Source organism: Procambarus clarkii, chromosome 81 (genome assembly GCF_040958095.1).
Source record: "Procambarus clarkii isolate CNS0578487 chromosome 81, FALCON_Pclarkii_2.0, whole genome shotgun sequence".
Taxonomy (NCBI): Eukaryota; Metazoa; Arthropoda; class Malacostraca; order Decapoda; family Cambaridae; genus Procambarus; species Procambarus clarkii.
This window is the reverse complement of record NC_091230.1, coordinates 19,521,275-19,546,587: the sequence shown is the minus strand read 5'-3', so window position 1 is coordinate 19,546,587 and position 25,313 is coordinate 19,521,275. Positions and strand designations below refer to the sequence as shown.

Genomic DNA, 25,313 nt, shown 5'->3' with positions numbered 1-25,313 from the left:
GACAATCTCACAGAAGACAACAGGCTGCACAGAATCAATGCACGCCGCTCCGAGGCCTTATAAAAGGGAACTGCAATATCAAAGAAATGGAAGTGGGTGGTGGTGGTCCCAGAGGGTAGGTGGGTGTTTGTACACGGTGGTAGCTCTGGGGAAGATGTGGGGGCTGGTGGGTATGGTGCTGGTGGTGGTGGTAATGTGTGTATGTGATACCATGACTTATTAGTAAGCCATCTGCCAAGGTGGCGTCGTCAGCACCACCTTTATCGCCTAACATCACTTCCGGAGAGTTAAAAAAGCTCTCTAACTCACAAAGGTAACGTTAAGATTTATTTCCATGCTTGTACTTGACGTCGGAGGAGCTCGAAGGAGGTAGAGCACGTCAAGAGATCCTCGCCTACCTCCATCAAAGTGACCTTATCTACACGCATACATCTCCGTCTCTCTCTCTCTCCCTCTCTCTCTGACTTCTGGTGCCTCAGGTTCTCCTCCCAGCCCAGACAGCCGTCAATACAGCCTCAGCCACTGAAAAACCGTCCTTTATATCCCTCACATTTCTCCTCACACTTTACACGCTTTCGAACTCGCGACGTTTCTTTTGATTTACCGTCTCGCTGCCTTGAGACTGTTCGTACGCCAGATTCCGTCAATTTCCTTGGCGAACCCTGGCGTCTCTTCAGCGCGCGACTGGGCGTAACTCAACGAGTCGACAGGCCAGTAATCATGCATAAATTGCCCTCTTGTCTCTCTTGGAGGATCGAACTTGATATGAAAATGCTTCGCCGTGGCTCCCTGACTCATGCCCCAGCCCCCCCCTGCTACCCCAACAAATGGTCTTCCCCCCCCTCTCACAATCCCTACCCTCCTCCCCCCCTCCCACAATCCCTACCCTCCTCCCCTCCACCGTTATATTACCTCTAAGCGGTCATGATATTCCATTCCTGCGCTGCCTGTAAACGTCTTCCCGACAATCCGCTCGTAAAGACGCTGGGATTCGAACCCTCGCCTACAATTTTTCTCCCACGTTTCTGAATGCCTGAAGATTTTTCTTGTTTTCTCGATAGAAATCGACAAATGTTCGCAGATATTTTTGCAAGTAATTGTTCTAAAACATATTTTTATACATGATAATTAAATATTGTAGAGATATTAGGCCCCGCCATTAGAGGCTGCCTGGTGGTGGCATATTTCGTTCAGAGTGCCGCTGTAAAGTGCCTTATAGTGCCATTCACGTTTATTCTTTCTTCTTGTGGATGAGACCAACCCCCCAACCCCCTATTTCTCCACCATACCTCCCCTAACAACACCCCCACCACCCCATCCCTCCTTTCATCACACTCCCCACCACCCCTTCATCACTTACCTCCCACACTTAACCCCAACCTTTCCCCAGACAATTACGGGCTCACCATAGCCCGTGCTATATGGACATTTCGTTCTGAATAGCTAAATTTAAAACAACAACAACAACAACCCTGACAACCCACCACCCCTCCTATCACCCCATTTCCCACGACCCCTCCCCTCACAAGCTATCATCCTTCCTGTCACCACACCGGTCGGGAGGGAGCCGGTCGGCCGAGCGGACAGCACGCTGGACTTGTGATCCTGTGGTCCTGGGTTCGATCCCAGGCGCCGGCGAGAAACATTGGGCAGAGTTTCTTTCACCCTATGCCCCTGTTACCTAGCAGTAAAATAGGTACCTGGGTGTTAGTCAGCTGTCACGGGCTGCTTCCTGGGGGTGAAGGCCTGGTCGAGGACCGGGCCGCGGGGACACTAAAAAGCCACGAAATCATCTCAAGATAACCTCAAGATAACCACACTACTCCCCCTCACCACAATCTTCACCATCCTTCCCCTATAGCTGCTCCTACCCATCTTCCCTTCAACCATCTACCACAATCACCTGCCGTCAATTTCCCATTCAAGGAGACTCATAAACCTTTGTGTTCCTTCCCAGCAGTCTTATTGGCCATCTAAATGCTAGACAAGTGCCGTCATCTGTCAGCTGATCTCTTACCTGACTCAGCTGTGTCAGTCAGGTGTCTATAGTCAGCAGTCTCCATCGGCAGCACAAGAGTAACTACAAGCCCAGAATAACTCTTCGTTACTACACCATCAACAGTAATAATTATTGAAACAATACACACAGTGTATCCTATTGCACCAGAGCTCGTTACACTCTCTTATTACCGACAATTAATCCCTGTGGCTCTGTACCTCTGTTCACCAAATTAATCAACTGAAGCCCACTGCTGACTAATCCTATACTCCCAGCGAGACATTTACCAAGGGGAGGATTACCACAGAAATGGGCACAGTCCACTGGCAAGTTAATCCCCCACAACAGCTATACCGGATTTCCATAGACAGAATATTCTGCTGATTCTGTATTGGCACACTGTATTATACTCCAGTTTTATACTTTGTGTGTAAAGCGTAACTGTACCATACAAGATACAAACACAAATATATATAAATACATGAATACATATATATAAACACAGCCAAAGTGTCAAGTTGTCACCTTATTGAATTCTTGAATTTCTAATAAAAATTCTTGAATTTCTAATAAGAATTCTTGAATTTCTAATAAAAATTCTCGAATTTCTAATAAAAATTCTCGAATTTCTAACAAAAATTCTTGAATTTCTAATAAAAATTCTTGAATTTCTAACAAAAATTCTTGAATTTCTAACAAAAATTCTCGAATTTCTAATAAAAATTCTTGAATTTCTAATAAAAACCAATGTATAAAACAGCAAATAAATCCGGGAATTTATTAGCGTTAAATCACAATATTCTCTTCATGATAAATGCACAATCTGGCTTACCTACCACAAGAATTGTGTAACATCTTACAAATTCCCAACAGCATTTTGACAATTCCCCCACCGCAATAAATCAATCATTCCCAACCACAAGCAAAGAAATTCTCCCCCACCACAATATCCCTGGAATTTCTTGTCAGTGCAGATGTTCCCCGCCACCTCACTGGAATTCCCTGTCATATTCCAGTCAAATCATCCCCCATTCGTTGCCGTCAATTCCAAAATATTTACTCATTCTTGTTCATTTCCCTTGTAAACAACAGTTTACCTGCAGTGGGATTTTCATTTACAGGGTGACATTGGTTTACTTTTGCTGCGGTATGCTGGGATTTAGGCGAGGTTTACAGCGGCTAGTAAGTAGCCACAAGTAAATAAGTAACAAGTAAACGGGCTAGAGCCCATTTACTTGTTTACAACTAAGTAAAAAATGCAGTGGTTTAGCCAAACCCCAAAAACGTCATATTCTTGGCTGTCTACCTGGCCACCCGGAGTAGATTCTCATTAGTCTCCCTCACAGCGTAATTATTGCGGTGTTTTCCATGTTCCTAAACCACCGCAAATTTTACGTCGGCGTTGATTGTGTAAAAAATGTGGTGGGTTCAGTGTACTATGCTCTCACTGCCTGATGGAGTCATGACCATGGACCGCACTATTAATTACAACACTATAACTGTACTATCACTCTTGCATGGTCATCCGCTTGAACTGGCCCTTCACCCAGTCCTCATATCTCAGCTCCTTGTCGTCATATCCCAGCTTCATCTCCTCGTATCCCAGCTCCTTGTCGTCATATCCCATTTCCTTGTCCTAATATATTCCAGCTCCTTGTCCTCATATCCCAGCTCCTTGTCCTTATATCCCAGCTCCTTGTCCTCATATATTCCAGCTCCTTGAAAAATACCTTCCAAATGCTATATAGTCACACTTGGTAAGCACTTCTCCAGATGATTACCTTGCTAAGGAGAGGTAATTTAGACCACTATAAATGTAAACTGCTTGGGATAAAAGAATATTTAGATCCAGCTCTTGAGCATATTATGTTATTGTAATTATTTTCCACAATCGCCCACAGATAGGATATAGAGGCCATAATAATCTAAGCTAACGTTTAGGTTAGGTTGACCTTCTCGGCCTGTCCTCCCTACAGGAGTCAAACAGGAAGGAATATAGCTCTATGGGACAAGTGAGTCATCCCATGCAAATGATATACTCTTAGTCTATCTGGTATCCTTTGGTCACCAGATTTTGTCTTGATGCTATTCTCACGTGAACTTAGTAGTCGTTGTTATTTGTGGTGGTGGTGTGGTGGTGTGGTGGTGGTGGTGTGGTGGTGTGGTGGTGATGGTGATGGTGGTGGTGTGGTGGTGGTGGTGTGGTGGTGGTGGTGTGGTGGTGGTGGTGTGGTGGTGGTGGTGTGGTGGTGGTGGTGTGGTGGTGGTGGTGTGGTGGTGGTGGTGTGGTGGTGTGGTGGTGTGGTGGTAGTGGTGGTGGTGGTGGTGATGACAGTGGTGATGACAGTGGTGGTGGTGGTGGTGATCGAGCCGGTGGTGGTGGTGGTGGTGGCAGTGGTGGGAGAGGGTTCCCTGGGGAGCAGCGCCCCCCTCGGCTATAACCACATATAATCCAGTTAACTGTTTAGGGGGCCAGCACCTGCCCGGCAAGGTAACTACCTCCCTCGCACGCAAGAAATACACAATACTCCCCACTCACACGTACGGAACACGTAATACTCACTCCACACACGCAAGAAACACACAATACTCCCCCCACCCCACCCCCTACACACACACGCGAGGAACACACAATACTCCCCCGCTCCACAAGCAAGAAAAATACAATACCCTCCCATATACACACGCAAAAAATACACAATACTTCCCCCATACGCAAAAAACATCATAAATAATACAATCTGCCAACAGCTATGAAAAGAGGTGTAAATAGTAAACACTTTTGAATTCATCAGGATATTAAGAAATTTACCTGTTTAGAAAGAAGAATAGGGAAGTGGGAGGGGGAATGTGGAGGTGGGAGGGGGATTCGGGTGTTGGGAGGGGATTGGGGAGGTGGAGGAGGGGGGGGGCGTTGAGATGTGGGAGGGGGAGGGGGGAAGATATTGCCGCGGAAGACAGCATATGGTGAAGAACATTCTGGAGAAGAACATGAAGAACTGAAGAACATGCTACACTACCATTATTACCCTATAACACGAGAACGCTATAGCTAACCTCTCCTATATCTATCCCTCTATCCCAACCCCTCACCTAATCCCCTAACCTCTAACATCATCTTTTTCTCGCTAACCAGTCACAGGTACAAGAGACGAGGGAGCCAGGCAAGAAAGTGCTGAGCGACGATCGCAGACGAACTTCCAACCAGGAGGAATTGACGGTTATCCAGATGTATTTTTAGGCCTTACTGCCTTATATTGTGGGGAACCCTCCCTTCCTGAAGGTCAACTACCACCATGGAAGTTGTGGTTGTTGTGGTTGTGACGCCTGTTGGTTAGTGGCGAGAGTTGTGGTACATATACATCATGCAAGACTTGACTCACAGGTCTGTTCGTTCATGTGTTTCGTTTGTAAAGATATGAATTATTTCTCGAAATTGTTAACTGAATTTTAGGTAAGAAATGAGACTTACATGTGATCTCTCATGACTAGATATGACAAGGGAGATGAAGTAGAAGGGATTACTAGGATGGAAAGAGGGAGAGGGAGAGAGTTGATGGGATGTGGAGTGGAAGAGGAGAAGCACCCACCTTCTATCCATACCTTCCATCAGTTCCACGTATCCTGCCTTCCTCCATCGCTGCCCTTCATGCCCCCTGCCTTCTCCTTTAACCCTGCCGCACAAGACCTTTGGAGAGCGTCCCTTTTTAACAATCCAGCTGGTACTAGCAGAGCCGATAATGGGGTTTAAAGCTGTGGCTCTGTAACAACCACCACTACCACCACCATTTCCACCACTTCCATCGCCATTTCCACCACTACCACTGCCATCACCACCACTCGTCTTCCCCACAAGCAGACCTCCATCCACAACTTTAAAGCCAGATACTACAAAGAATTCCATCGTCAGGAAAGCAAAATATTAAATCATAACGGGCATAAGGCTGGTAGACGGGGCGTCAGGAGCTAGATCTTACTTTTCAGTAGTTACTGAGAGGTAAATACCACCACCCTACTACCACTACCAACGCAACTACCTCCCAAACCACCACCACTATCATTACCATCCAACACCACCATTACAACCACAACAAAACCACCACCACTATCATTACCATCCAACACCACCATTACAACCACAACAAAACCACCACCACTATCATTACCATCCAACACCACCATTACAACCACAACAAAACCACCACCACTACCACCACCACCACCATCGATTTTGCGAATGACATCAGAGGTGGAATTTGTTATTATGCTAGGCTTTCACAGAGTGAATCTCCCTTAGAAGATCATTGTGATTTCTCTGTCTGCCTAAGCAAGTTCCCAAACAATAATCACATTCCCCATCAGAGTTTAAGCCCACGCGCTCAGTGCTGTAATGGCAGGCATGCTCGCCTCGAAAGCGAGAATACCAGTGTTTGAATACGTCAGTAGTTGATAACCTGGTTGTAAACCGGTTGGCTGTCCATGCTCTAGGGAAAACGAGTTGTGTAAAGTTTTAAACGAGATGTGTGAAGAATAGCTATTAGGTGGTAGAGTGACAAACTTGCTTCATATTGGAGAGTCAGTGTTCGATCCCCGACCGTCCTAGTGGTTGGGCACCATTCCTCACAACCACTACCACCACTATCTCTCAGCTCTTAGCTTGCTAGAGTGACAAACTTGCTTCTTATTGGAGGGTCAGCGTTCGATCCTCGACGGTCCAAGTGGTTGAGCATCGTTCCTTCACTCTGTCCTCATGGCCCTTTCAGGTGTTACTCAAATTAGCTAAGTGCTTTCTCCCTATAACTAACTCTTGGTCTCCAACCCCACACCCATACACTACCTCGCTCCGAGAACACTCTACTCTTCCCCTACACCTTAAGCTCTCTGCCCTACGATACCTTTGGGACGCAAGGCCTAATGTAGCTCTTGGCCTAGACCCCTAAGGCCCATCTCTTCCCGTATTGGAATGGAAAGCTCAGCCATCTGGCCCACGGGGGGAAAAGACTGTCAACTCGGATGGTCGGTGGGGCACCTAGGGAAGATCTGATGGTGCAGTAAAGTGCGAACCCATGTTGCATCTCTCTCTCCTGTCGCACCTCTCTCTCCTGTCACATCTCTCTCTCCTGTCGCACTTCTCTCTCCTGTCGCATCTCTTTCTCCTGTCGCACCTCTGTCTCCTGTCACACCTTTCTGCCGTCGCACCTTTCTCCTGTCGCATCTTTCTTCTGTCACATCTCTCTCCTGTCGCTCCTTTCTCCTGTCACATCTCTCTCCTGTCGCACCTTTCTCCTGTCACATCTCTCTCCTGTCGCACCTCATCCTGTTATATCATGAAGTTTTCGCTTCCTCCCGTCAATCACCCACCCCCCCGTTCGCAGCTCCTCCAGTCCGTCATCCCTCCCGTCAATCCTCCCTCCCGTCCCTCACCCTTCCCGTCCACCACGCCTCACTGGTCACGCAGACGGGAGACGAATATTCCTGTTCTCACAACAGGTGTAGTTTTGCGCCATCTGTGATTATTATTATGTACTATTCTCATGTCCCTTAAATACCGCATTATCCCGTGAAGTGCGCCGCCCGGCCGCTGCGTAAGTTTACGAAGACTCTGAGGATTGTGTACACCGAGAACTTAGTTTACTTTAGGTTTGATGTAGATTCACGACAAGGTATACCTGCTGGACGGACTTATTGAACTATTTTCTTCCCCACCTCAGACATGGTCTTACATATACAATGCTAACCAGCATATATATATATATATATATATATATATATATATATATATATATATATATATATATATATTGGGGTCATTATTTGATAGAAAGAAACGCTCCAAACGTGAGCCCCGAAATCTAATTTGCAAGAGTTAAAGACGCTAGGATCGGTAGTTCAGATTCCTTGACCTTTGACCTATCACGGGGGAAAACAAATAGTTGACCTGACATGCCCCAAGGGCGACACACACACACACACACACACACACACACACACACACACACACACACACACACACACCACCACAGGTGGAAACTGACTATCCAAATCCCAAATGAGCCACAGACACAAAGTATTGGCTTAAGTGATAGAGTAATTAATGTATGGAATTCACTAGGAAATGTGGAGGCAGACTCCATTCACAGTTTCAAACGTAGATATGATAAGAGCCCAATAGGCTCAGGAATCTGTACACGAGATAACTGGCTGCCGAGAGGCGGGACCAAAGAGCCGAAGCTCAACCCTCGTAATCACAACTAGGTAAGTATACAAGCACAACAACAACCCTTCATAAAAGATAAAATAAATATGAGTGTAAGAAACTCACCATTACCAAACAGTTTTCTTTCTTTCACAATAGAGCCGAGGAAAGTTTCAAGGCGCTCTCTCAAGTATACTGTAAAGACTTGAGAATAACTGACTGGAAATTGAGAAAGGAACTCGTACCCACCTCTCCCCCACCTCCCCACACACGAAGCTCCCCTCCTCTTCCCCACCTCCCTACACACGAAGCTACCCCCGTCTTCCCCACCTCCCTACACACGAAGCTACCCCCTCTTTCCCACCTCCCCACACACGAAGCTACCCCCCTCTTCCCCACCTCCCCACACACGAAGCTACCCCCCCCCCTCTTCCCTTCAGGTGTTGCCAGAACCACGCAACACCACTGAGACAATCACACTATTTTGTTGACACGCACGAATGTCGCATAGTCGACTACTAGAGCTCTTAGGCACTACCACTCTTCAAGTTCAAGTACGTTTACTGAATATATCTGAAAAGGATAGAGTAGCTTAGGCTATTTCTACCTTCCAAAACCCTTCTTACCCTCCTCTTTTACCTCTATCTCCCCTTTCCTTTACCCGTAAATCATCCCCTCCACCTTAGATTAACAGCCATGTGCAGGTCAGAGTGCCTTACCTTTCCCCACAGCACTTTTCCTTGCCCATCACCAGTGATGTCCCTAACTCCCCATTCCTGCACCTTCCCAGGGTGACGGAGGGGAGCTTCCCCTCCATCTGCGTGGGGAAGACACCGAGGTTTTCTCTCACTAATGGTTCCCCTCTAACTCCACCGGCTATTTCATTTGTGCTGCTGCCTCCCACAAGGTCATTTGTCTGCGGCGACGCGCACTCCCCCAGGGGCGATGGTTCCCTCTCTCTATATCTCTCTCTCTCTCTCTCTCTCTCTCTCTCTCTCTCTCTCTCTCTCTCTCTCTCTCTCTCTCTCTCTCTCTCTCTCGCTCCCCGCGTCCCCACCTTGCAAGAGATCTCCACAACTTGCAACCGTAAACGTATCGTTGATATTTTGTTTTTAATTTTTACCGAAAGTTGACGTGTAGTTGGTTTTAAGAGTGTTTATAGTCTCCCCGACCTACCAGGGAACCAAGTAGCTAGCTGTTGCTTACCGCTGCCCGTAGACCCACACATCTATCACAATGTTTCTCATTAAAATGTCCACCTTTGTTTCGATATTTGTATATACGGTGGGAGTGGGTTGAAGTGCCTTTGATGCTCACACAGTGTTTACTAATTGTGCTCGTGGCACCTCTACTCTTGACTTGTTACCATGCCTCTTGCTCCAGGATGCTCCAGGATGCTGTGTATATGAGGCCTCTTATGTCTCCTCTCTAGACAATACAGTTTAAAAGCTTTGAGATGGTGCCAAAAGTTTAGTTGTGTCAATGGGCTTATATGGTCTCTGTAGTCCTCCGATTTCAGAAATCTCTCCTGTATTGGAATGTTGAGCACGGAGCATTATGCGACACTATAATCCTCCTCCTCCTTCCCCGCATGTCTTGTAAGTTACAACCCTGGATAGCGCCTTTGCACTTCTAGAGAAGCACTCCTGGAGCAGCAGTGCGGGGCCTGCGCCTCCCAGTTCTGCTGTGATGGGAACGCTGAGAAAGTCGGGTGTCCAGGATACATTACTCTCGAAGTTGATGTTTCCGTGGGTAAACAAAATTTAAGATATTCATTTTGATGTGATTTCTATCTGGCAATATACTCTGCACTATTGGTATCTTTATATATCTAATATCCTCTCTCTCTCTCTCTCTCTCTCTCTCTCTCTCTCTCTCTCTCTCTCTCTCTCTCTCTCTCTCTCTCTCTCTCTCTCTCTCTCTCTCTCTCACTCACCCAATATCTCCCCGCTTCTCGCCCCACCACCCCAAAAGCAACTGTGTGAGTGCACTTCAAGCCACAATTACCAGGAGGCACTACGACCCGCATATCTCAGCGGGGAACACATGCAGAACGTCCTGTGTTTAATATATGACCCGCGCAATACCCTGCAACCACCCCCCCCCACCCAAAGCCCAACACCCACTCCATCGTGGGGGCCCCACGATGGAGTAACTGGCTCCAGAACTGCTGGAGGAGGCACCTAACTTCCAATTAAGATGCAAGTGACACTTTGTTATTATGTGGGAATGAGTGATCAAGTGTGGTATATTGGGTAATGGTGTGGTTTAATGGTTAGTCTCTGGATGAGACTATTGCCGGGGAGCCGGGAGGTAATGAAGTGGTTTGTATGCAAAACAGCCTACACGGATGGCATTCATGCAACTATATGCATATTGACCAGCCTCTCCGCCAATCTTGCACTGAAACCAATTTCGGGAATGTATTCTATTCTTGATTAATTTAATATATCAAAGATAGGGAGAAATAATCAAGAGTTTGAGGAATGAACATCATCATGCCTTAGTGCCGAGTGCCCAGTCGTTCAGGCTGACGAAGTTGGCACCGTACAACAAACTCTCTTTGCAGTTTCAACTTGATATTTTGCATACTCGGTGTTGTCATCACCAAGGAGAGAGACCTTAAAACACACACAACAGCAGTCACCACACACAGGTGTTGACGTTAAGACACACACAACAGCAGTCATCATACACAGGTGTTGACCTTAAAACACACACAACAGCAGTCATCACACACAGGTGTTGACCTTAAAACACTCACAACAGCTGTCATTACACACAGGTGTTGACCTTAAAACACACACAACAGCTGTCATCACACACAGTTGTTGACCTTAAAACACACACAACAGCTGTCATCTCGCTTCATGCAGGTCGGCGTTCAATCCCCGACCGTCTAAGTGGTTGGGCACTATTCCTTTCCCCCCGTCCCATCCCAAATCCTTATCCTGACCCCCTTCCAGTGGTGTATAGTAGTAAAGGATTGGTGCTTTTCCCTGATAAGTCCCCTTCCCCTCGTATCTGATGATGAAACGTACATCCACATTTATGCAGCTACCCTGGAAAATATGAAGGGTTAAAGAACAAATCCACAAGAGCCGTGACGAGGATTCGAACCAACGACGAATTGTAGAGTTCAAATCTTTTCCAAGTCGTAGCTGAGTAGATTAAGGCAGCGTCTGGGATGATCTCGGACGTAGGTTCGAATCCTCGTCACGGCCCTTGTGGATTTGTTCACTGATGCATCACGCTATTGTGATTCCTGTGTGTATATGAAGGGTTAGTTTTAACGCTTCCTAACCAGTTATAACAACTAATATAGCAAGTTGTAACAACATTCTAATACGTCATAAACACGTTAAGCCAAGATGTAACAACTTTATTACAAGTTGTAACAAGCGGAAAATAGAGACAGTTTCGGTTTGTGTTTCCAGGATATACATAGTTTCTATAAGTATGTAATGTTACAAAATCGCCATCTCTCAGCATGGTTTGTCATTCAGGAACAAGTCATCATTAGCCTGTATTAGCAAACTTTGGGTGAATGATTTAGAACACGAGAGGGAATGCAGTAATTGTATCCCTCGCGCTAACTTATTCCGGCAAGTCTGAAGGCGAGACAATGCTACTACTCTACGGACCCAGACATTCCAGTTTCACTAATAACCACGATCCAATTAGACAACGAAGGAAAATGAGTTTAATCATAGCTTTGATCAACGCTTCTCATTAAATGTTTTGTGTATTGAAGTAAATTATACAACACTTCTATTTAATTGTATTTATTTTCAAGACAATTCTATACTCACATGACCTGTAGAATAGTTACTACTGCAGACGACATGCGATAGATTGTATCAGAGTTCGATTCCCGGAGGTGATGTCAGGTGTAAGGTAAGAGACCTTACCTTACACCTGACATCACAGTCTACCTAGAAATAGACAGGTATCTGGGAGTTAACCAACTGTTACAGTTTGCATCCTGTGGAAGGTCAGCCGTTGAAGATGGTAGATTTTGGAGAGTGCAGTCAATGAATTAGCCAACTGTTGTGGCCTGCAGCAGTGGTAGGCAAGGGACACCACTCACACGGAAACACACAAGTACGTATATTTCGGCCAGTATATTTTATTTTACACTTGTTCCAATAATTGCAATAAAAAGCTTGTTATGTTATCAGCAATGTTATCAACTGACTCTGCTTGTCTCTGGTTGTAGTGTACATTACTATCTAACATTTTCCATGATAAAAAGTTACTACTACTTTTTTTTAAAGCAGAAAGTCTCTTTTTTAAACTTGACTATTTTCAGTCTCTTTTATTAAAGCAAAAGTCACTATTTTCAGTCATCTCGTTTGATAGAAAAAACGGCCCAAGAGCTGGAGCTTAATATAACCACAGATGGTAAAGGGCTGATACAAATTTAAAAAATGGGTAAAACACGAGGAAAAAATATATAAAATTGTTTACCAATTAACAAATTCTGCTTCACATCTCATCAATCTTTCGTATAAAGAGAAAGAGATCAATAAACACAAATTATAAAACCGCATTTACCAGGCCTTTAGAAAAAGGTCTTCATAGGAGTTCCCCGCCTAAGACCAATTCTTTTATTATAAAAGTAAAGGGAAAAAATTCTCGATAAAAAGGAATGCAAAATCTTTTGTGGAAAGAAAAGAGTTGAATGAGTGCATAGCCCTTAAGGCTTAAGAAATATTTCGAACACTAGCAAACGGAGCAATACAGAGGGAGGGAGAGAGAGAGAGAGAGAGAGAAATTCCTACTAACGCTCGATATTGTCGTCAATAATTCTGCTACTTATCTTGGCTCTTTCTCCCAGTCCCATAGTTAATATGGCGTTATGTGCCTCTCTCTCTCTCTCTCTCTCTCTCTCTCTCTCTCTCTCTCTCTCTCTCTCTCCCCTACAATAAACAAATGGGGTTCAGAACAAAACAGTGGGTATGAAGATGGGCCGAAGGGAGATAATAGGAATAGGCAACTTTCTTTTCGATCCGAACTCTCCCTCATCGTAATACTATATTTCCTCACCGCTAATTCTCTGACCTCCTCTCTCCCCCCAACTCGCCTCACCTTAATTCTTGCTTCTGGCCGACTAGCCTTGCATGTTTGCAACACCTTTGTGCCTGCTCCTTCCTCCTTAACCTGCCCTACTTCCTATTTCCTGTTCCCACGCCTTTATATATATATATATACATATATACATATACATATATATATATATATATATATATATATATATATATATATATATATATATATATATATATATATATAACTGAAAACTCACACCCCAGAAGTGACTCGAACCCATACTCCCACAACTGGTATGTACAGGGACGCCTTAATCCGCTTGACCATGTATGTACAGGCGTCCCTGTACATACCAGTTGTGGGAGTATGGGTTCGAGTCACTTCTGGGGTGTGAGTTTTCAGTTGTATATAGTCCTGGGGACCATTCAGGCTTGTTTGCATATATATATATATATATATATATATAATGAATAATTGGGTGAATATGACCATGTGAGTGTGTGCTCGGTAGGACGAGCGGAGAAAACCCTAGGTCGTTAGTGGGTAAAATATATACTGAGAAACACACAGTCAATGCCATTCAATTCAGCACAGTGCCGGGCATCAAAGCCAGGCGTGCTTCTCTCCTCCGCGTCGAGCACCAAGGTGGACCAAGACCTGAAATGATGGATCTATTCGTGCCGCGTTAATTACGTAAATTAATCACCCTCCCACGGGTAATTCACCTCAACTGCTGAGTGTCGTACCAAGCAGGGATTAAGGCGAGTAATTCACTAATTGAGAGTCAATATTCATTCCAGCATACATATGAATAATCAACGTGAATAATCAATAATCAACACACACACACACAAACCGGTGGCTTGAAAGGCGGGGTCCAAGAGCTAAAACTGCACGATCCTGCTGGCACCAACAGGTGAACACTCGAATATACCCACACGTTCAATCCCCGAATCACTGCCTAATCTCCTTGACTTAACCTGGTGAGAACATAACTGGAACAGGTTCTGTACCCGAGCACTGAGATAGCCACAACCCCGCCTTCCCCCCTCCCTACCACTCCAAGTAGTCCATCTATTAGATCGGATACATCACAAGATCCCAGTTCCTGCCCACTCGCAGTGGCACCAGATTACGCAAATCACAGTCCTCTTGTATCTCAGCGTACACAAGGGCTATATTCCACGAGGATCATGCTGTAATGTGGTCATCTCAAACTGTAAACCAATTCAGCTTCATATATTTCCAATATTCAGATGCCTAGCTCACAGGATGTCCAAGATAAACCTTTCACATCTTCATATTACATCAATATACATAATTTATGAAAAATTACGGATATTTCACTTAAAACTTTCAATATACGCAGTGTGTGAATACTGCTCATTTCTTTATGTGATATACCAGCAAATGTTTCTTAAATTTTGTGTGTAACTATTGGTGTGATTCGAAGCTTGGTGAACCCTTTTTGTTGACTCTCTCTGTATCTATTAAAACCCAAACTGAAACAAAATATAGTATATTACAACCATATAACAAATGGTGCAGTAAAACTATAATCACCCAAATAAAACAGAGAGAGAGAGAGAGAGAGAGAGAATGAGAGCGAGCCAGCCAGCCCAGACATGACTAAGTTATATGATAGGAGAGAAAGAGAGAGAGAGAGAGAGAGAGAGAGAGAGAGAGAGAGAGAGAGAGAGAGAGAGAGAGAGAGAGAGAGAGAGAGAGAGAGAGAGAGAGAGAGAGAGAGAGAGATGGTAGTGGCAGAGCTAAAGGAACATATACGCTGAAATTAGAGCCGTAACATCAGCATTACATGATACCCAACTACTAAACCGCTTGCAGAAGGGGACTTGCTGAATTCTAGATGATAATTGTTCTCCAATCTCAACTCTATCCTTTGAGCCAAGTCTCTCTCAACCGCTAATGAAGGCTGAAAGAGAACCCTAATTAATAACCACGGCATTAGTTAGCGTTCCAGGATCTTACCACTAATCTTGTAGGCTATTCCATACCTGCTGACACTCGGTTTGTGTTCTATACCTGCACACAGTAGGTTTATATTACACACGTAAACACACCTGATTTATATTATATAGGGCTTGTATCTTTTAGTTATTCACACACCTGTGCCCTAGCTATCCATACCCGGTCGGCCGAGCGGACAGCACACTGGACTTGTGATCCTGTGGTCCCGGGTTCAATCCCGGGCGCCAGCGAGAAACAATGGGCTGAGTTTCTTTCACCCTATGCCCCTGTTACCTAGCAGTAAATAGGTACCTGGGTGTTAGTCAGCTGTCACGGGCTGCTTCCTGGGGGTGGAGGCCTGGTCGAGGACCGGGCCGCGGGGACACTAAAGCCCCGAAATCATCTCAAGATAACCTCTCAAGATAACCCGGAATAGGCTCCTCAAATTACATTTCCCAATTAGTCTCGACCCATTGACTTCACAATTTAAGTGGTGTACCTGTGCAACCAACCAGCTAATAACAATTACCTAACTAAGCAGGGAAACAGCCATTTTGTTAAGCAGCCAACCAACCAGTTATTCCCCCAATTCGAGCAGCTAACCAATCAATCAGTAGCCAGCCTGCCGATGATTAACGAACCTTCATCTGTCCACCCATTACATTTTCTCTCTCTCTCTCTCTCTCTCTCTCTCTCTCTCTCTCTCTCTCTCTCTCTCTCTGTCTGTCTGTCTGTCTGTCTGTCTGTCTGTCTGTCTGTCTGTCTGTCTCTCTCTCTCTCTCTCTCTCTCTCTCTCTCTCTCTCTCTCTCTCTCTTTCTCTCCTATCATATAACTTAAAGTCATGTCTGGGCTGGCTGGCTCGCTCTCATTCTCTCTCTCTCTCTCTCTCTCTCTCTCTCTCTCTCTCTCTCTCTCTCTCTCTCTCTCTCTGACACACAGACGCGAATGGCAATGACCAGAAACATTGCAAGGGAAGAGTATTGCAATGTTGCTGGGGGAGAAGAGATCTGTAGCCTGACAGAATAATGCACAGCTACAGGTACATAAAGTTGCACACACAACATTGTCAACTATGTACATTGCGATAGCTACATATACTCATCTAATTGTGTGTATAGGGGTTGAGCTTCGGCTCTCTGGTCCCGCCTCTCAACTATTACAATTCCCCCCCTCCCACCACCACCACTTCAAGTAGTCTATCTATTAGATCGGATACATCACAAGATCCCAGTTCCTGCTCACTCGCAGTGGCAACAGATTACGCAAATCACAGTCCTCTTGTATCTCAGCGTACACAAGGGCTATATTCCACGAGGATCATGCATTAATGTGGTCGTCTCAAACTGTAAACCAATTCAGCTTCATATATTTCCAATATTCAGATGCCAAGCACACAGGATGTCCAAGATAAACCTTTCACAAACATCAAATTACAACATTATACATAATTTATACATTATACATAATCAACTGATGTACAAGTTCCGAGCCTATTGGGCTCTATCATATCTACATTTGAAACTGTGTATAGAGTCTACCTTCACTTCACATCGTAATACATTCCATTTATTAACTACTCTGACACTTAAATTTTGTTTCTAATGTGTGTCTGTTGCCTATTTTGGTACTCAGTTTCCATCTGAGTCTTCTTGTGCGAGTACTACCCGTGTTAAATAATGTCTTAATCTATCCTATAGACTCCACTGAGAATTTTGTATTTGGTAATCATGTCTCTCCTGACTTTTCTATGTTCCAGCGTCATGAGGTTCAATTCACGTAGCCTTTTGTCGTAACTAATTCTAGAGTTACGACGAAAGTTGCTGGAATTCAATCCCAAGTCAAAAGATAATGATGATAATCGGAATTGAAGAGAATTACAACACTAACACCAGAGGTAAATGGAAACAATGTAACAACAGCAGCATATGAGACACTGAGAAACATTACAACATCGTTCAGAAACTTAAATCTGAACTATTTCAAGGCAATTTACACAGTCTTTTTTTTTTATTAAGACACAAGAATATGCTGCACCTATTTGGAATGCGTACCTTGTGAAGCATAAAACCACACTGGAAAAGGTACAGGGGTTTGCAACAAGATTAGTGTTAGAGATAAGAAGGTTGAACAAGGATAGGTTCTTGTGAAATTATTGTGAAATAAATTTCACAAGATTTATAATTTAAATAAATTAAAATTTTACTTATTGTGAAATAAATTTCACAACCCAAAAGGACAGACGAAATCGAGGGGATATGATCAGGAAATATAAGATACCAGGGGGAAAGATATAAGGTGGAGAAGAGAATCCTCCTTAAACTTATAAACAAAAAATATATATAGCGAGACGATATTAGTGGAAGCTGGAGACGGAAATGAGTTGAAAAGTGTACGGGGAAATACTCGTACAACTGTGACACGAACTGAAAGAAGTTATAGAAGCCACCTCCATCCACGACTTTAAGACCAGACGCGACAAACAATTCGAACGTCAGAACAGTTAATTCATAACCCAACAGGTACAAGACCAGTAGAAGGGGGATACAAGGAGCTAAACCTCAGTGCCCTGTCATCACTGATCACTACACACCCCACACCCCCCACCCCACACACTCTCACTCCCTCTCCCACACTCCACTTGTACTCCCACACACTCCCCTGTCCCACACACTCCCCTATACCCCAACACTCTCCCACGGAGAGACCGAGAGCGAGCGCTTGGCAAGCTCAAAAGAATGCAATCTAAGCCAAGTTTAATTTGCGTTGGAAGCTCATTTATTAAGAGAAGGATGATGCTGAGTTTGGCGAGTTGGGGAACGTGGAAGAGCGTGCGGGAGCGTGCGTGAGAGCATGTGGGAGGCAGCTGTGTATTCACTTAGTTGTATTCACCTAGTTGTGCTTGCGGGGGTTGATCTCTGCTCTTTAGGCCCGCCTCTCAACTGTCAATCATCTCCCAGGTACCTGTTTACTGCTTGGTAACAGGGGCATCAGAGGGAAAGAAATGCTGCCCATTTGTTTCCGCCATGGGCGGGGATCTATCCCTGGTCTTTAGAATTACGAGTCCCAAGCGCTGTCCACTCAGCCACAGAGCCCCCTATGGGGTCTGTGGCTGAGTGGGGAATCACCCCTACCGAGTGTGTCTTTGGAGTCAGCTGTGTCTGTTGAGAAGTCGGCTATGTTTAGAAACAGCCTTTCTTCATCCCCTTGCTGGGAACGTCCACAGCCCCGTTCCTTGCTGGGAACGTCCAAAGCCCCGTCCCTTGCTGGGAACGTCCACAGCCCCGTTCCTTGCTGGGAACGTCCACAGCCCCGTTCCTTGCTGAGACCAGCCTTAGCTCTTGCCCAAGCTCTGAACAGCTGCACACTACTGGGAGCCGGTGGCTGAGCGGACAGCACGCTGGACGCGTGATCCTTTGGTCCCGGGTTCGATTTCCGGCAAAGGGGAGAAACAATGGGCAGTTTCTTTCACCCTGATGGTCCTATTTCCTACCAGTAAATAGGTACCTGGGAGTCAGTCAGCTGTCACGGGCTGCTTCCAGGGGTGAGTGTGTGGTGTGAGGAAAAAAATAGTAGTTAGTAGCAGTTGATATACAGTTGAGAGGTGGGCCGAAAGAGCAGAACTCAACCTCCGCAAGCACAACTAGATGACACGGGCTCACCATAGCCCGTGCTACTTGGAACTTTGTTCCGGGTAGCGAATCTTTAACAACAAACTAGATGAATACAGCTTTAAATCAAGTCTGTTTATACCTTCTCTAGCAAACGCCAGGAAAAACCTGAAATGTCCATCATTAAGTTAATACATAAAAAACAGAACATCAAAACGACATTAACAGATAAGCGGAAGACGTCTGACTACTGTGCTTCAAATATGCCAATAATTGTACCATCTTGTTCGTACCCCGATGGGCACTGTTAAGGGCATTAATGATTAATGTCTTCGGAGGCGAGGGATGTAGTGTAGGGCTGGGACACGTTAGAATATGTTAGGCAGCCTCCTGGTGGCGAGACGACGTACTGCAGAGGGGATTATAGGTGTCGTTAAGCTGGTGGTGGTAGGGGGGGGGGTGATGGTGGTTGAATTGGTGGTAGAAGCGGTGATGCAATTACTGGTTAGTGCTTACCTAACAGCTCTCACATAACAGTGACTATAAGTTGCACTGCTGAACGTTACATCTTATACGTCTCTCAGATGATGTTCCAATAAATGTTAGGACGTTCGTCTGATTTACGCAGGAAGACACACAACCGAATGGCCCGGGTTCGATTCCCAGGCAGGACGACACAATTAGGCATGTTTCCTTACACTTGATGCCTCTGTTAACATGGAAGTACCTGGAGTTTAGGCGACTGTTGTGGGTTGCATCCTGGGGGAAGATGGGGGGGGGGTCAGTCGTTAGCCCAGGGTGTCCTCGTTAACCCTAACAGGCTTCCTGCCCCTGGTATTGGGAAACCATATATACGAGGAGAGAGAGAGAGAGAGAGAGAGAGAGAGAGAGAGAGAGAGAGAGAGAGAGAGAGAGAGAGAGAGAGAGAGAGAGAGAGAGAGAGAGAGAGAGAGAGAGAGAGAGAGTCAGCTAGAAGACCTCAGCATCAGATGAGAGCTCTCACCACTAGCCGCACGCTACACACACACACACACACACACACACACACACACACACACACACACACACACACACACACACACACACACACACACACACACACACACACACACCCACACACACACACACACACTTGTGCACGGTATTCAGGATAGTTACACCGGTCCGTAGTTCAGAGCCCCGAGTTTGTCCCCTTTCAATATTCCCTGGAGGGGTGAGAGAAGGAGAGCATTAAACTGCAGGGCCGGGTTACTAACGTGCTGGCCATGCAAAGTGCTGGATAAAACCCTCACCAGGAGAATGGTTGACCACTTCCAGAGCAAACTTTGAAACAGACGAGTAGCATTGTTTTAGCGGGGGAGGTCATGCTTGACTTATCTTGGTAAGAGGTCTACCGGCAGGGCCTCTCCAAGATACGATATGCCTTGGTAAGAGGTCTACCGGCAGGGCCTCTCCAAGATACGATATGCCTTGGTAAGAGGTCTACCGGCAGGGCCTCTCCAAGATACGATATGCCTTGGTAAGAGGTCTACCGGCAGGGCCTCTCCAAGATACGATATGCCTTGGTAAGAGGTCTACCGGCAGGGCCTCTCCAAGATACGATATGCCTTGGTAAGAGGTCTACCGGCAGGGCCTCTCCAAGATACGATATGAAAGAATGCTGGGTAGTCTGCATTTTCCTAGACTGGCCAAAAGCACTTGGCACTGTTCCTCACAAAATTCTGGTGTATAAGATGGAGTGGGAATAAGTGAACTAGGAAAGGGAGTATATAACTGACAGGCACCAGAGTCTCAGTCAGAGAGATGTAGACAAGTGAACGAGGTAAGAACTGTGGAGGAGTGCACAGAGATGTAGGAGGACCTTAATAAACTACAGATATATTTCGAGACGGATGCCTAATAGAGTTCGACTCTGAATGATGTAAGATAATTTTGGTGTGAGACGCGCAGTAGTTCCCAACCTTTCATGTCTCATTCCCCTTTTCCAACTATGTTCTGACCTGTAGACCCCCCTTACAACCACGTTCTCACCTGTGGACACACCCTTACAACCACGTCCTCACCTGTGGACACACCCTTACAACCACGTCCTCACCTGTGGACACACCCTTACAACCACGTCCTCACCTGTGGATTCTTATTTTGTGTACAATACGTAGCATTAATTCCTCTGACGCCGGGGAATTCTTCCATGCACCCCTGACTGGGAACCGCTGTGATAAGGGGACAGCTAGACAGGGAGGACTGTACACCATAAGGGAGACGCAACTGCAGGTATCCAGAGTTGGATCTTTTGTCTCTTCCCCTCACATTCACAACTCTCCCCTTACAAATATCTATATCTCACCCGCGTCTATAGTTTCCCCTTTCTGGGCCACTAAAAACTTTTCTAATTTAATTTTTTCTTCGTCTCCGGCTGTCCTTTATTCTCACAATTCCTCCCTTTCTCTCTTTTCTCTTCTTCCCATCCTTCTCTCTTTATTTTCCTACTTTGCTTCTATTTTAGGTTTTCTTCCGTTCCCTCTCCCTTCTTCTCATCCCATTTCCTCTATCCCATCCTTCCCTTCCTTCACACTCTTTCCCTCCTTTCCCATTCCTTCTCTCCCTCCCTCCCTACTACTCCCACCCTTCACTCCCTCTCTTACACGGCAATCGCATTAACGTCTTCATAATTCTTCGTCTCCATCATCTTCTTTTTTTCACTTAAATTCATTTTTATATTTTCTTTATCCAACCACCACAAGGTAAGGTAGGTAACCACGATTATTATTGTCTCCTTTCTTCACTTTTGCCTCTCACTTTTAACCTCTTTTTCTCCCTTCATCAAGTTATTTCCCTTCCTCCTCCTCTTCTTTGTCCTTGTTTCTTTCCCTGTTTTCTTCTTTCCCTCCCTGCTGCTGTCTATCATTATTCTCTTTTTATATTCCCTTTATTATTTCTTTTTCCTCCCTCTTCTAGTCCAGTATCTTTTCCTTCCATTCTATAGCCTCTCTTCTCTCTCATCCACTTTTATTTGATATAATTTTTCATATTCTTAAGCTTTCTCGCTTCTAAAAACTTTCGTTAGTCGGGGTTTTCAGTGACGTTATTCTGAGATATTCTACCTGGAGATGGTTCTTGAGGGAGGGGCCTTCATACCCGGGTCCAGGCAGCCTGGACTGATGCTTCAGTAGGACCTGACAGCCACACAGCCGCTCTCCTCCTGTTTCCAATCTTGTAGATTGAAACTTCGGTGCTACCTTGACCATCAACCCCCAGCCACGTAGTATTATATTAAAGCATGGCTATAAATATAGCCCATGAGATCTCATGGCTAGATATAGCCTCTGAGAGAGAAGCTCCAAGAGACACAAAAGCTAGCCTCAGAAAGACAAGGCTAACTTCCTGATAGACAAAGGCTAGCCCCTCTTAGATTTAATGGCTATCCACTGAGAGAAGAATACTCTCCACTCTAGAGACAAAAGACCAGCCCCTTGCTGAGAGACAAAGCCTATCTCTTGAGCGACACCAGCAACGTAGTCCTGTTGAAGACTAGTTGCTACTAGAGCTGCGGCTACGTCGATAACCGGACCCTCCGCCATAACGCAGTCCCAGAAGGGCCACAGGCAACACCTACAGCTCCAAGGACTACCCACACCGTAGCCCCTGAGAAAGTAGGAATGACTCTCCTTGCCTTCTGCATTCTCCAGAGGACATTTCAGAGTTATCAAAGTCGATTTTGTCGTAAAGTGAGTAAATATTGAAATTTTGAGGGAATCATGCGGTTGTGGACGAGGAGATGAGAGAGAGAAGATAGAGATAAAAGCTGAGAGAACTTGGAGAGAGGGAGTGAAGAAAGATGGGAGAACGGAACTGGAGAGAGCAGGAGGAGGGTGAGAAAAGTGTGGGAGGGATGGGAAAGGAGAAAAGGAACAACTTTTTGAAGGAAAGATGGATGAGAGGGGAAAGTGAGAGACATGGAAGTGGTGAGATTTGATGAACTAGAGGGAATGGAACTAATGTGAGAGAGAAAAGTGTTGGAGAGAATGTGAGAAGGGAGTGTGTTGGGGGTAATGTGAGAGAGGGGAGTGTTGGAGGGAATACGAGACCGTGGGTTGGGTTTGAGAAAATAAAATTAAGGAGAAACAAATGCAAAAGGACAAGAAAGAGGGGACTGAGAAAATGATCAGATGGGGACAGATTGACAGAAGGAGCTTGAGGTGGTGGTGAAGCTCTCTCTCTCTCTCTCTCTCTCTCTCTCTCTCTCTCTCTCTCTCTCTCTCTCTCTCTCACACACACACAAAATCCCTTCCCCCCCAAATTCTCTATTAGTCTCAACCCAACACACACACCAAATAATTTCAAAAACATCATTTACCACTATATGTGACAACCGTTTAGCATCCTGCGGAGGGTCAGTAGTTTGACTTCAGGGGGGGGGGGTTCTATACAAGCCGAAAGTATATACACACAGGCTTCCTGTCCACGACAAAGCTAATTATTATTTATTACAAATAAATATATTTGTAATAAATTATATTGTAAATATTATTACAAATAAATATATTTGTAATAAATAACGCTTTCACAAAGCGTTATACTTTACTTATGATTACATTTTTATGGTAACGTTCCCACTATCGTTGTTAGTAATCTCAATATTTGACAAAACTATTCCAAGAAGGCAACTGGGACTCTAACCCAGATTTCAGAATTTGTATTAATTTCAAGGGCAGTAAAAAGTCTAAAATATGACTTTGGAGTCCCAAATGTCTTGTTAGAATATTTTCAATTATTGAACTGCTGCAAGATTGAGGGTGAAAAATAGCCTTATTCTTGTACGAAAAAAAATGCATCAAGTTCAAGTATGTTTACTGAGATAAGAAAAAATACATCTCAAATGGTAGTAGTAGTAGAGTAGTCAAAGTAAAGGTTGTCAAAGTAAAAAAGGTTGTCGGTCAAAGTAGACCGACAACCAGAGCGCAAGTCCATAGTCTCCTGAGACTGATGGATACCTACCACTACTCTATATAATGTCCTTACAAGATAATATGAGGCATTCTTAAATTATAAACACCATGACAGCAAATGGTCCCCACAGCCTACCTGGGAGACCTAATTACACCAGATAGATCCTAACACCTTCAAACAGATAGATCCTAACACCTTCAAACAGATAGATCCTAACACCTTCAAACATACGCGCCGCCCCGTTAACCCGAACGATAAATGTTTCTGGTCGATAACGTTGAACGGTTCGTCTCTAAAAAGCTGATAAATCCGACATTAATATTGCACCCGCTTCACCCGATAATTCTGAACCCACTTCACCCGAGATGAGAATCATAAATGGTAGAAGTGATATAACCGATAAGCCCAATATGTTCACCTCGTCTCCCCATCGCCTTCATCAAACGCTGCCACAACATTCATCAATTTTTTGTATATATATATATATATATCTCGACGTGAAATCAACTGATACATCGAATCTAAAACTATTTTTTTAACATCATCCTCTCTCTCTCTCTCTCTCTCTCTCTCTCTCTCTCTCTCTCCATTCCCCTCATAGACTAAGCCCGACAAAGGAAAACAGGAGCAGTCCATATAGCTCGGTTCACCGTTCCTTCACTCTATCCTATTCTGGCCTCCCTTCCATGTTCAATATAGACCTGCTGCCTTAGCGTTTTCTCATGATAATCTCTTCCCTTAGTTCATCATCGCTTCGTCCCCGTCTCACCTCTCCTCCGTGCCCGTCTTCCCCTCCTCCGCCGTGCCCGTCTTCCCCTCCTCCTCCGTGCCCGTCTTCCCCTCCTCCGCCGTGCCCGTCTTCCCCTCCTCCGCCGTGCCCGTCTTCCCCTCCTCCTCCGTGTCCGTCTTCCCCTCCTCCGTGCCCGTCTTCCCCTCCTCCTCCGTGCCCGTCTTCCCCTCCTCCGTGTCCGTCTTCCCCTCCTCCGTGCCCGTCTTCCCCTCCTCCGTGCCCGTCTTCCCCTCCTCCGTGCCCGTCTTCCCCTCCTCCTCCGTGTCCGTCTTCCCCTCCTCCGTGCCCGTCTTCCCCTCCTCCGTGCCCGTCTTCCCCTCCTCCGTGCCCGTCTTCCCCTCCTCCTCCGTGCCCGTCTTCCCCTCCTCCGTGCCCGTCTTCCCCTCCTCCGTGCCCGTCTTCCCCTCCTCCTCCGTGGCTGCCACTCCCTCTCTTGTCTCCCCGACAACCTCCAGCTTCGCTATTAAACGCCAACAAGGCAAACTTTCCTCAGTCAATTAGAGAGAAAGGTGGTGGAGGCTAGGCAGTTATTTACACAGAGGTGGGGATGGTGGGGGCAAGATGATGGAGAGGGAGGAGGTGGTGGTGGACAAGGAGACACAGGAGTTAATTGGTTATTGGTGAGGTTTTAGCTTGTAGTGGTGGTTATTGTGGGGGGTTGGGGTGTTATGATGATGAGTTTGTGGGGGAAGTGAAGATAACAAAGATGAATAAAGACAGGGGAAAGTGAGACGTGGACAGGGAACAGG

General features: G+C 45.5%; 1 protein-coding gene across 1 annotated transcript; it reads left to right on the top strand.

The window, feature by feature from the left end:
• Positions 1–8,695: 8,695 nt before the first annotated feature.
• On the top strand, positions 8,696–25,065 carry LOC138358081 (uncharacterized). Its single transcript, XM_069315556.1, has 2 exons — positions 8,696–8,749; positions 24,517–25,065. Exons 1-2 carry the CDS (start codon positions 8,696–8,698, stop codon positions 25,063–25,065), a joined length of 603 nt encoding a protein of 200 aa, XP_069171657.1.
• The last annotated feature ends 248 nt before the right edge of the window (positions 25,066–25,313 follow it).

Excerpts from the sequence above, each read along its gene's own strand:
- LOC138358081 (XM_069315556.1), top strand. The coding sequence starts at position 8,696 with ATGTCGCATAGTCGACTACTAGAGCTCTTAGGCACTACCACTCTTCAA. Across the intron at positions 8,750-24,516 it reads CTACCACTCTTCAAGTTCAA|TTCATCATCGCTTCGTCCCC; the intron begins GTACGTTTACTG and ends CTCTTCCCTTAG.